Source organism: Osmerus mordax, chromosome 4 (genome assembly GCF_038355195.1).
Source record: "Osmerus mordax isolate fOsmMor3 chromosome 4, fOsmMor3.pri, whole genome shotgun sequence".
NCBI classification, from domain to species: domain Eukaryota; kingdom Metazoa; phylum Chordata; class Actinopteri; order Osmeriformes; family Osmeridae; genus Osmerus; species Osmerus mordax.
In genome coordinates, this window is record NC_090053.1 from 17,955,120 (window position 1) to 17,969,085 (window position 13,966).

At 46.2% G+C, this 13,966-nt stretch overlaps 1 protein-coding gene across 5 annotated transcripts; it reads right to left on the bottom strand.

The window, feature by feature from the left end:
- Positions 1 to 572: 572 nt before the first annotated feature.
- bmal1a (basic helix-loop-helix ARNT like 1a) lies at positions 573 to 11,952 on the bottom strand. Of its 5 annotated transcripts, none has more exons than XM_067235600.1 (21): positions 11,816 to 11,952; positions 8,698 to 8,803; positions 8,238 to 8,299; positions 7,747 to 8,029; positions 7,411 to 7,558; positions 6,870 to 6,890; positions 6,743 to 6,775; positions 6,336 to 6,365; positions 5,940 to 6,097; positions 5,552 to 5,631; positions 5,333 to 5,425; positions 5,037 to 5,154; positions 4,644 to 4,793; positions 4,142 to 4,388; positions 3,844 to 3,950; positions 3,591 to 3,741; positions 3,282 to 3,367; positions 2,989 to 3,097; positions 2,673 to 2,766; positions 2,408 to 2,492; positions 573 to 2,106 (listed from the first exon to the last, which is right to left on the bottom strand). In XM_067235600.1, the coding sequence occupies exons 4-21, from the start codon at positions 7,856 to 7,858 to the stop codon at positions 1,949 to 1,951; spliced, it is 1,980 nt and encodes a 659-aa protein (XP_067091701.1). In that variant the 5' UTR covers positions 7,859 to 8,029; positions 8,238 to 8,299; positions 8,698 to 8,803; positions 11,816 to 11,952; the 3' UTR covers positions 573 to 1,948. The 5 variants fall into 5 exon arrangements, with proteins under 5 accessions (XP_067091701.1, XP_067091702.1, XP_067091700.1 ...); XM_067235601.1 differs by having other exon boundaries at positions 7,747 to 8,044; XM_067235599.1 differs by having other exon boundaries at positions 7,747 to 8,081.
- Between the last annotated feature and the right edge of the window lie 2,014 nt (positions 11,953 to 13,966).

Genomic DNA, 13,966 nt, shown 5'->3' on the forward strand with positions numbered 1-13,966 from the left:
ATAGTAGGGTTTATATCAGATGTTTGATACTGTAGATGATGTATTTGGGGGAAAAGGACTAATTTCACATGCGTATCAGTAAGTCAACTGGTTTCAATAGCAGTATTTTGATGTCAAGTGGCATCTCTCTTGCCTAACGTCAAGATCTGTATGAAAATACGACTGTCACTTTGAGCAAAAACGTCTTAATCCTCACGTCGCCCTGGGTGTCAGGATTAGGAGTTTGGAGGATTTTAGATTCAGGACTGCTGCTCTCCCAGCCTTGGTATCAAGCGTTTACAGACACGATGTCTTCAGTTCCTCTTTTCATCCGTAGCTGGCAGGATTTCTGCCAGTGGATGGCAACAATGATGTAAAAATATCCCAGTAGCAGCGTCACACCAATAGGCTCAATGGACCAACAGAAGATCTGATGTAGTCGAGCCCGAGCCCCCAGGGGGGTGACTATGACTCAGACTGCATAAATGCTACCTAGAACGTAAAGCACTAAACGTTTGCTGTGAAGACATATTTAATCTCATAACTCGCCCGGTTTTATAAAGGTAAAGCTAGATAAGATCGTACACCAGAGCAACAGAAACAAAATACTTTTTATTTGAAAAAATATTTCACTGTTACAATACACTCATACCATATAGCATTTTGCATAAAGAGTACTCTTATATGATAACATATTTAATGGTTGTTACATTACATTATTGTCAACGGGGATATCCAACAAGGAGGACCATTTCATCTGTACTGCACGGTAGTGTAAAAACATCAACACACTAAAACAGAGAGGATTTGTTTTTGAAAAGGTAGAAATTCCTGTTGGAAAATACCGGACCCGGAGCCCTGGATTCTCACAGAGCGCGCCACCATTCTAGAATGTTCACATAGGACGAAAACGTCCCACTTTCGACTTTAACAAGCAGCACAAGGATTGGTCAGCTGTTGGTCTTCATACCCACCACCATCAGTACATGAGGGTCGTAATATTAATTCTCCCATGTCTAAGGGAGGACTGGATAGGTGAGGGTCTGTACCCAGATGCAGAACCTGGTAGAAAACCCCATCCTCCCCCTCAACTTGCATACAACGTGCCCTCCTTCCTGCCAACATAACTAGCACTGAATCGGTGTGAGCATGATAATATTTCTTAAAACAGTAACAAAACTAAATAAACAAAAATCCCAAAATGTTCATTTTTCAAATAGCTATAGTTATATTTCATATAAAACCAGTCCTGTGTCGTATAACAAGTTGTTAGGTCCGTGAAGGGAAGTGCCTCAGTGCACATTCAGTCAGAGTAGAAGGAACAGTCTAGTGTGAAGGGTTCTGGATGAGCTGCTCTCCTCGTTCTGTGGCCAGAGTCTAGGAGTCACTGGGACTTCTCATTGTCACAGCTTAAGGAACTAGCTCTAGCTAGCATGTTAGCATCTGCTAGCACGTTAGCATCTGCTAGCACGTTAGCATCTGCTAGCACGTTAGCATCTGCTAGTGTGTGTCCTCCCATTAGCTTCTTGGCGTCCTGCTGATATGACTGGCCACGTCCGGCCAGGAGCCAGGAGTTATGGGGGCCTTGATCCCAGGACGTGTGAAAGTATGGGCCCTGCTCTCAAACACCCTTCCTGCTCTCCAGAGCCTGGAGACATGGGTCTGAGTGGAGTGGATAGGAATCATCAAGGAGGTAGCGATTTCCAACGACCCAGAAAGAGGGTGAAGTGACGCGTGTAGCTGAAGCCCAAAAAGAGTGATGGGACCAAGAGCTCAGTCCAGTCAAACCTACTGATTTACATGGCTAACCCGGTGGCTAAACATTATCTTAGACCTATCTGGTCCCCACAGATGGATACTTTCTAGGAGAAAGAGATGTTAGAAGATTCAGAATCACTACCCCCAACACCCTGTGGCCCCCTCCCGCATCTTACCCCCCCTCCCCCATCTCACCCCCCTGTCCCCCCCCTCAGAGGGGCCAGGGCAGGTCGCTGAAGTCTACGGGTCCCCCCAGGCCAGCGTCGGCCTCCAGCAGACTCATGATGACGGCCATGGCCGCCTCGTCGTTGCTGGGGCTGCTGGAGCCCGGCTCGTCCATGATGTCTATGCTGGGGTGGGAGGCGTCACCTAGGCAACAGGACAGGAAACGGTTACACTGGGGTTTGTAGTTAAAAAATAATATATCTTGTAGTTTAATAATATAAAAAATAAATAATCTGGAACGTCACACCCACAACAGTCTAAGGGTGTGTGCGAAGCCTTCTGTGGCGTTACTTGTAAAAGGGGCGCAGTGGGACAAATGAGCCCCAAAAAAGGACAGAAACAACAATTTAAATAACCAAAAGAAACCAACAAGGGCTATATAAATGACATTTGACAGGAGAGAGAGAAAGATGCCGACTGTGTGCAGGGTGAGCGGGAGACTTACTCATGACGGAGTAGGGGTACCCCACAGAGTCGGGTCCAGGGACCACCCCCGCCAGGGAGAGGTCCGGAGTGCCCCCATTCTGGATCTGCAGACCAGACCACCGTCACACACACGTCAACCACAGACAAGGAGGCAGGCCATCCGGAACATGCTAGTGATCTGGGATGTGGTGTGTACGTATGTACAGAGTCTGGGTGTATATGTTTATATTGACAGTCTGTAGGGAAGGAGGAGGGGAGGGACGGTGGTGGGGGGTGTGCCTCACCTTCTTGCCCCCCGGGGAGCATGTGTCAGGAGGGGGTGTGCTGGTGATGTTCAGAGGGCTGGAGCCACAGCTAGAGGGAGACGATCCTCGGATCCTGAAGACAGATGCTCAGGTTATTCTACTCCCAACGAGGCGTCGAGATATGACAACATCAACAACAGAAGACTAGCGTGACATCAGACGGTATTGTAAACGCAGCCACTGGGTTACTCCTCGTCGTTGCCATGACGCTCCCGACCAGAAAAGAAACCTGACATGTTGCTATATTAAAATTATTCATGAGTCTGCTGCCGTAGCGACGTCTTTCGTAACTCACCTCTGGATCTCCATCACCTCCTCGGCGATCATGCGCCCTATCTTGCCCGCTCCCGCCCGCGTGCCACCTGGGATTCCTGGCACCGTCTGCAGCGCCCGCCGCCCTCCTCCTGCAACCAATCAGGTCGCTAGTCAGACACCGTGTCACACACTAGGTGGGAGGTGGGAGAGTGCTAGTAGCTAGAGACTGGGAGGTATGGGCTAGGAGGTAGAAGCAAGGATACATGGGCTTGGAGCTAGGAGGTATGGGCTCTGAGGGAGTAGGTAGGGGATATGGGCTTCCAGCATGCTTACCCTCAGATGTGAGCACACTGTCCATACTCTGAGGAGAGGCTGCAGACTGGGGGTAGCTGGGGTCACCCCCCTCCAACACACCGCACCTGGAGAAACACCTCAAATGTTGAGTATGATATTGTACAACAAATAAATAAACATGTGCTTCTTAGACAATGTTAGTCAATAAGTCAAGGCTGCGTGTAATTGCTGCAGACACAAGGACAATGGTGACCTCTCCTCTCCACAGAGACCACTCCTAACTACACAGCTAACAGTTGCTGGTCATGAACCCAGTGTTCTGCTGGGGCGGAGGCAGGTGGGACTCACGAGACGACGGTGTTGGTGGAGACGATGTACTCCACCTCCTTGGTCCAGGGGTTCATGAAGCTGAACCAGCGACTCCTCAGCGTGATGAACGAGCCGTCTTTGATCTTGAACTTATAACAGTTGGTGTTGATCTTCTCCCTCATCTGCAGCACTGCAGACCAGAGCACAGCTCGGCGTTACACTGATGTACCCTTTAGGCGTCTCCCATAGACGTCCTCTGGGCCATATGGAAGTTAGGATGGAGGTGAGGTACCTTGTCTGTGACACTCTGCCAGATGACCGATGTCATCCTGGTGGAAGTACTCGTAGAACGACGTCCCTAAGAGCTCCTGGGGCAGGTAGGCTAGGATGGCTGTAGCCCTGGAGGGGAGAGGGGGATGGATGGATTAATGGAGAAGAGGGGAATGGATGGATGGAGGAGGGGAGAGGGAGATGGATGGAGGATGAAGGAGAGAAGGGATTGAGTGTCGATTTGAAATACGAAACGAAGAGTTCCGAAACATGTTGGGAGAGCGAGAGAGGTTGGAACCGCCTTGACTCCCAGAACTCACCTCTGGTCCACGAACACAAACTTGCCGTCGATGGCGTGCCGGGAGACGTACTCGGTGGGCTTGACGCGGATGTCGATGTGGGCGGGCTGGGGGATGATATGGGGGTGCAAGCGCCCGATGGCCACCAGGCAGCTGAGGTTGCAGCCCTCGTTGTCGGGCTCGTTGTCCTCGTCCAGACCCATCTTGGTGGGGGGCCAGCTCTTCAGGTAGCCCGTACTGTGGATGGTGCAGAAGCTCTTCCTGTCCGCTGGGAAGAGATGAGAGCACCATGAAAACATGGGAACATTACAATATTGGCCTTGTGGAATTTAGTTTTAATTAGTTTTAATTAATTTAATTAATTCATTTTATTTATATATAAAATCATATTGTTATCTTTTAGATATACATTTATTTGGCATTTTTCCTGTACATAAATTAATTACAAAGTCTCACATAGTTGTGTTTGCAGCCTACTGAGTAATTAAACCTAGTGTGGACCACAGATAAGACACATCTCTACCTTTCTTCTTGGAGCAGGTGGAAGGGAAGTCCTTGTCCTCCATCTTGACGGAGGGCCTGTTGCACTTCATCCTGCAGAAGAAGGAGCGCCGGGCCCCGGAGCAGAGCCGGGACGGGCTGGGGGTGATGTCCGTCTTCACCGGGAGACCCGCTGGACAGGGGAGGGGGCACAATGACATCAGACCACCACCCAAGCCAACATCCTGTGTCACTATCTATCTGTCAGGGTGGAGTTGAGGGGAGGTAAGGGGGTCATTCTGTTTTTACTGTCAGGCCTAGGCAGGAGAGAGACAGAAAGAGAGCGTAAGGAAAGAGTGTGGAAAAGGGAGGGAGCGAGCGAAGGAGAAGAAGGGAGGAGGCTTCCGTTTGAGAGGTGAGACGAGAGGCGGTTTACTTTTGGCGTCTATGAGTCGTTCCCTCGGGGCCGTGTCTGAGGAGGACAGCTGCTCCTTCACCTTGGCGATGTCCTTCGGGTGCAGGTAGTCAAACAGGCTCTGGCCAATCAGGTCGTTCTGGCGGGGCGAGAGATGAGAGGAGGAGAGAAACAGGAAAAGGGGAGGAGTAAAGAAAAAGTGAAGTGATTCGAGCGTAACTTTACAGAAGAAAATTGCGTTCGAAAACAGTCAGGAAGTTGCAAATCCACACTTTCAACACTGACAGCTGAGAGAAGTGTGTGTGTGTGTGTCATACCTGGCTGTAGTTAAGGATCTTAAAGACGGACTCTGAGACAAAGAGAATCTTCCCGCGATCACATCCCACCACAAACAGGAAGCCATCAGATGCCTAGAGAAACAGCAGAGTCAGCGACACGAGTGGAGGGAGACGATCAGTCAACTGGTGTCGAGTCCTTCTCTCAAAGGCACAACATGGGGGTGCTGCGAGTTGGGGAGGAGGAAGTGATGGACGTACCCTCAGTATCAAGTGCTTCAATTCGTCGTCTGACAGAAAGGAGGGCTTGTAGTTGGCTTCCGTGTAAGGGTTGGCTGCCCCTGAAGAACACACACAAACACAGGAAATCCAACCAAGTTACGAACGGTTTAGTAGTTCCACTCAAACGCATAGCTATAGCATTCCTAGCAGGTACTGTCGTAGTCACAGAAACACATGATTTGACCTACACATCGTCTGCTAGCGGTAACTACAAAGTTGACTACTGTATCATGAACCCCTGGGCCTAATAATAATAAAGCATATTTATTTGGCAGATACTCAAGTACTTATACTTTTATCCAAAGCGCCGTACGGTGATTTAGACCCGAGACCCCTCTAACCAACCACAGAGCTCCACCTATCCCACCTCGCAGGGTCTTCATGTGCTGGACGGCCATGCGCAGCACCGTCAGCTTGTCCAGTTTGCGGGACATGGCGTTGCAGGTGGGAACCAGGGACGCCAGTTCGTCGATGAAGCTGTTCATCTTGTCCCGTCGGCGCTTCTCAATCTGGCTGTGGGCCTCTCTGGGGGAGAGAGAGAGACGGAGAGAGACAGGGAGAGAGAGAGGCAGAAAGACAGAGAGGTTAGCTACTTAGCAAAGCCACCCAGCTGTGGTGATGTTCGTGCTGTTCACGTTCTTCACGCTCTCTAGGATCTTACAGAGGGCTGTATCAAAGCACCTCCCCACCACCAAACACCAGGCTCACTGACGACAGAGAGAGCTTTTCATTCAGAAACTACAAGTAGAGAGAGGCTGCATACCTGGCATTCTTTATCCTTCCATGATGGTCACTGAGGAATGAAGAAAAAAAAAAAAGAGATATAGAAAGAGAGAGATTAAGATAATGCAGTCGAAGGATGCGGGTTTGGAACCAACCCCATTTGTCTCTTGTATCTCTGCCTCCTAACACACAGGTATTGCAACTATGTAACCGATATAGGTCAGGAAAGCAACACTATGCTATTAATGTGACAATCAAATGAATGTTCATACAATCATTCTGGTGGCGTGAGCTTCTAGCTACCCCATCAACACTGTTCCTGTGTCTGTGTGTGGCAACTCTTTTATAGGGATGAATAGAAGGTGTGAAAGCTATTCAGACAGCCCACATAAAAACATCTCATATCAAACACAAAATCCAGATCTTCTGCTGTCATAACGAACTTACCCTCCAAGCTTGTCCTTGTCAGAATCCATGTCACTGAGGAGGAGAAAAATAAAAGTTAGTTTGCATTCAGTCCATCAGTGACCTCAATGTGTCAGGATTGGAAAAGATGACAGGAAATGTCACTTACTCGAAGGAAAAGCCGTCAATTCTGTCAAGAAAAGAAACGTGATAATTAAATTCCGTCAACACAGCATTGACCATTTAACCTTGTGAGACAGATGGATTTGAGAGATCCCAACCAAGCGAGAATCCATCTTGCCAAGATAAAAAGCTATCCGTTTGTGCCCGAACTTATGGTTTGTACCAATCAGGATCCTATGTGTGGCAGTGGCAGCCACAGGTGGTTGAAGTTAGCCAGGGATAGACGGTGACAGACAGATAGCTAATCCAATCACAAAGTATTTTTTGTGCCTGCCCTTTTCCAAACAGTTTCCAAGGACGACTTCCCAGATAGTTTTGTGTAACTCTGGCCCGTCCGGTTATTAATAAATGGCACTTACAGGAAAGTCAGCACAAGTATGGCCCACATATTCTCAACAATACAAAAGGCAGAATGCGATACCGATAGCATGACTGATAACTTATGAATTGATTAATTTACATAGAATTTACCAGCACGTCAGTGAGTGGGAGTGTAACAGTAAGCATGTGTGTGTGCGCTTGCTCACTGGTAGTCAGAGGTGCTGCCCTTCCTCTTGCGTGTGAAGTCCATGCCTGGGGGGTGGATGGAGCTGCTGATGAGGTCAGTGGAGCTGGGAGACATGAACTCATTCATCGTGGAGGTGATGTCCATCCTTTGGTCTGCCATTAGATCATCTGCAATACGTACGCACACTATGTTTAAATAACACCTTATGGACACACTTTACAGTTATATAACAGTGATGAAATTATACTACGAGGGAATAGAAGATGATACCAGCCATAAAAATTATAAACAATGACTATAATATATAAACCCCCCAAAATAATTAATGATTTAGCATACGACATGCATTTATCACCATATTTGTGTGGAATGAGGTCTCTTATGACAACATTGATTGTGACCCTCAAAACGATCAAGACCATCACTACTATGGACAGTAACACAACGGTCCTCTTTAAAACGATCATGATGAATCTCTGAGTGATGACAAGCTACAGCATGGGATGAGATTCAGGATGAGGTTAAGGATGACAGCGATGGGATGAGGTTAAGGATGACAGCGATGGGATGAGGTTAAGGATGACAGCTTTGGGATGAGATTCTGGATGACAGCGATGGGATGAGGTTAAGGTTGACAGCTTTGGGATGAGATTCTGGATGACAGCGATGGGATGAGGTTAAGGTTGACAGCTATGGGATGAGATTCAAGATGACAGCTTTGGGATGAGGTTAAGGATGACAGCTTCGGGATGAGGTTAAGGATGACAGCTATGGGATGAGATTTAAGATGACCGCTATGGGCTGAGGTTAGGGATGACAGCTTTGGGATGAGATTAAGGCTCTTACCACAGATGTTCATAACGTCCTCTGTTTCAAACGCATCTCCTTCCATCCACACGATCAAACTGCTGTGGAAACTGAGACGGGTTGAAAAGTTTCACTTTACAAAAAAATTGTACACTATATGCTGTGATGAAAATGGGTGCTATGCTCAAATAATGCTGCACTGTTTCACAAAATGTTTATTTTATGTATTTTTCATTACAGAAACATGGGTCTGCACACTAATTATCAAACACAAACAACAGGGAAGAGAAAGGACAGGAAAAAATAACCATCTTGTGCCATCAGCAGAACCATGCTCATGGCTCTCCAACACATACTTCCAAAAGTTAGCCAAACAAACTGAACTGGCACTAGACAGGTCTGCTGGTTGCTGTTTTTTGGGGGGTGGAGAGGGACGACTCCAGTCCCGTCCAGTGGTTATTATACTTTCTGTTGGTCTGTAACTGGAACAGGAAGTTACCTGGGCTTGTGAGAGGCAGTCTTCCTCTTCTTCTCTGATGTCTACTTCCCTCTAGATATGGTCCTCTTTCCCCTTTCAGAAAGCCGTTCCACAACAGTCTCAAACCCTGGAACGTAAAGTAATTGTGATTGAATTGAATTTTTGCGGGATTAAAAACACCAATATGGGGCTTAGGCTTCCTGATTTATAGTAGGTATACATGGGGAAAACAAAACGAAAAAATAACTTAAGTACAATTCCACTCGTTTGACACCGCTTCCCAGATTATGGCGTTTATGGGTTATTGTGTCGGTTTAAGAGGCTTCTCCTTTTTAATTCCTTCTAACCTGAATTTAGAAAAAAAAAACTAAAAACGTAGCCCATTTATTATTATTCCCTGTGTTCAGTGGGACAAAGAACCAGCAAAGCCTCAACACAACACCGGGGCCGACCAGAGGGGAAAGTGGGTCAGCTGAGTCAATCTGTTAGCAGTTGTTTCCCTTCCCTGGTGTTCGTCAGATGGCCTGGTGGTTTTCATCACAAGGAGCAGAGGGAGGCAGAGGGAGGCAGAGGGAGGCAGAGAGGGGTGGTAGCCTGGATCAAGACCAGCTTGTGTACATCTTCCTATTCCTTTCAACGGGTGACAGAGCTGTGATTACAAAGCCTATATGTAGCCTAATTCTAGCATCTGGGTAGAACACTGGGGGCAGAGGATATAACTTAAAATAACCCTACTATAATAATTGAACAAATCGGACATCTTGAAATCGTCAATATAATTCCAAGAAAAAGAAAAAAAATCTTCTTTAAAGTGAGAAAAACAATTTAGGCCATTGTAACATGAACAAGGAAGTGATAGCCAGCCAGCGCATGGCCCGTTCATCCAGTCCATCTGGCTTCAGAGAAGTAGGAAGACAGCCACAGAGACATGACCCCATGACCACTCCACAGAGAAATTACCCTATGACCCCTCCACATGAACATGACCCCTTTACAAGGACATGACCCCTCCACAGACATGACCCCTTTACAAGGACATGACCCCTCCACAGACATGACCCCTCCAAATAGACATTACCCCATGACCCCTCCACAGAAACTGTTACCTGAAAAGCTGTAAATGCTAATTGCACCACTTATCCATATTCTTCAGTTAAGAATATAGATACATTGGAAAGCTCACTCATATAAGGCTTTTTAACGCTTGACAGTCAGATAAACATTTTTACAAGAAATCAGACACCCAGATCACTGTGCCTGGTAAATACAGACCGTTACTTCACTCTGAACAGCAAAATTGTGTTAGAACTATGCTCTTCTGATCCTTGATTTTCTTCTGTAGCTTCTATGCACTATTTGTATATAGCTTTGGATAAAAGTTGCTAAATACATTAAACGTGTATGACCAGGAAGAGACTTAACTTTGACAAACTGTGGCACAACTCACTGCCAATTAAAGGACTAGTCAAACGTACAGCCAATGTTCCCTGGCAAAGTTAGGTCTAGGAGCCATGCCACAAAGCAGCATTGTTGAGCCTAGGACACAAGTACGTCACTTTTTAGCCTAGCCTGGTGTGGTCTGTACTTAGCAACAGAAACACCATGGCGACCCAGTGCAAAGAATGCAAAAGCAAGAAAAAGAAAATGGCGCTCTAAAATTGAACTAGGTTATAGTTCACCTAAACTGTTACATGTAAAACCATAGCAGTGTTTCCCCTAGGCTTACAGCTTTAGGGGGGCCCTAATATAATGGTAGGGGAAACATTGCATAGGTTACAAACTCTCAACATATGTAAGTGCATAATTACAAGAATCATAGCCAGAATAGAACACCTTTGAGGTGGAAGCTAATTATTCTTATTAGATATTTGGTCAGTGTGTTTAAATTACATTTTATATATTGACCATATGTTTTATTTATTTTACCAATTTTGCATATAGGCATCCTACTACAAATAATCAAGGATCATAAGTCCACAGACCTAACCGCGGGTTTCAGTGGTTAGAGAGTGCAACAGTTACATGATCACAACTACAATGTTACATAATTCTGATATGGTAGTGCAATAATTAAAAAAACTGAAAGCTTACATGACAAACCATTTTGCAGTCTGTGTAAGCGAAAGTGCTACAACAAGATCTCAAGTAGACAACATGCAGGAAGGTACTTAATTAAGTAATGTACAGCTTGGGCAGTGCTTGTGGTCCAGTTTCTAAATCGTGTCAACACACAATCAACTCTCAAAATCAGTCCACTTTCCAAGACAAGTTTTTCTGGCTAGATACCGTGAGTGTGACATCTTTAGTCCCTGGATATCTACGAAAAAACGCGATGACGCCAATTAGCGCAACTAAAAAGATGTGGCGTCGGTTGACAGCGCGATGACAGAGTGTGCAAGGCTGTGGTGCGAGGCGAATAGGACACTGGCTAACCTTTGCTAGCCGATGTTTTTGTCTTAAGACAGATTCAAATAACTTGTTACATCTTCAGATATCTGCGTACACTGCTTGGTAGATGATTGCCTCACTTCCAGAGATAGCAAGCCAACCTATTGCCTAGCTACAAGGCATACATTGCGCATAATCACTAGATAGCTTGGCAGTCTGAATTTCAATTTGACATCTAGTTGACGAGGCAAAGTGCCAGAGAAGCACGGAGCTTTATTAGCGCCAATGTTCCCCGCTACAAAGATTACATGTTCAGCCTCCGACCTCAGACATAACTCAGCTCGGGGTGTTATGTCACGGGTATGGCCCAAGCATTAGCTCGCTTGCTACTAGCATTAGCTATATTAGTATAGCTGACATGACCAGTGTAACACATTCGCAAGACGGCTTGTAGTTTATCTCGCTACCCTTCCAGTCCACATACATTAAAGCCCATAAACACTACCATTGTTATCTTGATATTGACAGCTAAATAGCTGAATTGATCTTAAGAAACTGTCTTGATGGCTGGCCTTGCATTGCTAGCGTTAGCCACCGTCCCTCTTTGACCACTAGTGTTACCACCACCATCACACAGTAGCAAGTCTGGCTAAATCTGGAAAAACACACATTAGAACGCCTGCCTTTCATCGTCAAAACGGACTATTCCCACCAATGTGAAATGGATGATAATAAACCAATAAGTACTTACATTAAACCCCCTGTGCTGTGACCCATTGAAGTTGTCGGTAAATATAACCAGTCAGTAAGAACAGTGACATAAACGCTTTTCAATCTGTGACCCACTTTCTTTTCGCCGTCATGCCTGCCGCAGCACCACTAACCTACTTTCTGAACCAATTGGATAATGAGGAATTTACGTCCCGTTTTTTCTCGCCAATCAAAAAACAGCAAGTTGAAGACATAACTTATTAAAATACGGCAAATCTATTGCTTGTAGTTATTTATTTATAGTTCTATTTAATATAATGTTGTAGAGAAAATAAAATTTAAAAGGACAGAAACTGCATAGGCAGCCCAGTTTGTTATTGTCGCTAAGAAATGTTGTTGATCTTGAACAGCGCCCCTCTAATGTCTCCCCGGCCTATAATGACGAAAACGGAAAAGGGGCGCGGTGTTTGAATGAACGTTTGCAGAGCTCATTGAACAAAGCAGATAGCTAACTGGTGACGTTAGTGTGGTTGTAGCTTTTATAAGTGTTTAAACCAGTGACAACGTATTCTGTTTTTAAAAAATGAGAAAAAGAAGTAGCTCTAGTGGCAGCAGGAAAAGCTCTGCCAAAAGACGCACTGAGAATTTAAGCTTTGACGAATTCGGTTTTGCTTTGAGTCAAGGAAAGAAAATACATCGATGTCACGATTACAGGTGCACACACGGTTGTTTGTTTTTTGTTAACTTAATCGTTTTTAAACTTTTCTTTTTGCAAAACCACACTTTTAGGATTACATTTTTTTTTACTTCTAATCCATACTTCTAATATGTTATGTTTTACCTGTCATTAATGTGAGTTTACGATCCAAATAGCAAGGATCCGATTCCAAATTTGTGGAGGATAAACATTCCTCCACAAGGAGGAATGTTTGTGGAGGAATCGGATCCTTGCTATTTGAATAGCCGGGCGTTAATACTTTTCGTCTCTGCAGCTATCCCCAACTCAGCGTCACCCGGGTTAAGGACCTGTGTGAGCTGCTTAGCTTCTGGAACGGGTCCAGTTTTATATGCAGGAGCCAGGTAACAGATCCTGGCCCAAGTGTGTGTGTTTGAGTGAGTGAAAGAGAGCGAAGCAGATGGATATGCTCCATATCATTTTTCAAGCTGTTACGCAAGATAGGCCTACACTGAATTTAGTTCACTCCTCAGCTTTCTCCTCAAGAGTAACGATATTGACTGATTCACAAACACGTCAGGCAGCGCTGTCTAGGCTAACATGATGTCTGAAAGCCATTTGACTGTTGCAGATGGAGCGGTCCATCCGGATGGGCGTTCCTCCGGTGTTGCGAGGCCGTGTGTGGAAGTGTCTGCTGAACATCGACAGCCTGAGGGATTCCAGTGTCTTTAACTATCAGGTACTGTCCCCCCAATTGAGTTTTGGCTGCTGGGTCTCCAGTATCACTATCACCACCACCACACGGATTAAAGATAAACTAGAATCAGCTGTAAGATGTAGGGCAACACTCTAGTCAACACCCATGCATTGACTGAGAAAGAGCTATGGACTTAAAGAGAGAGAGATCTCCTTTTCTTTCATCATCTGTGGTTAAAAGTTGGTCAAGTTCACCTCAGATATTTGTATTCTAACAGTGGAGGAGGGATGGAAGTGCCAGTGTAAGTGTGGTCCAGTCCCCTCAGACAGGGCCGGCCCGACCCAATAAACAAGCTAAGCATTTGTTTAGGGCCCCGCAATTGGTTCGGGTCACCCCCCCCCCCCCCCCCCCCCCCCCCAAAAAAAGAAAAACCATTTGTACAAATCTGTTTTTGGGCCAATCAAAAGGGCCCCCGACACTATTTTTGTTTAGGCCCCCCAAAACCCTAGGGCTGGCCCTGCCCTCAGACCACCAGTATGGCTCCAACCCCTCATTCCCAACCCTAGTAGTGAAATCCCTGCCTGCTGCTGTGACTGACAGAGGTGTCTGACTGAAATCCGTGGGCCACTGGTGGACCTGGGGGTGAGTGAGTACAGCATCCTGTCAGCCATCGCCACGCTCAACGACACAGAGAACACCCTGGGAGCCTATCAGAACGCCCCAAACCTCCCTCCGGACTCCACCTTCTCCAGCGCTGATGTCACAGTGTTCCGTCAAGTGGCTCTGGATCTGCGTGAGTCACTGTGCATGGGGTGATT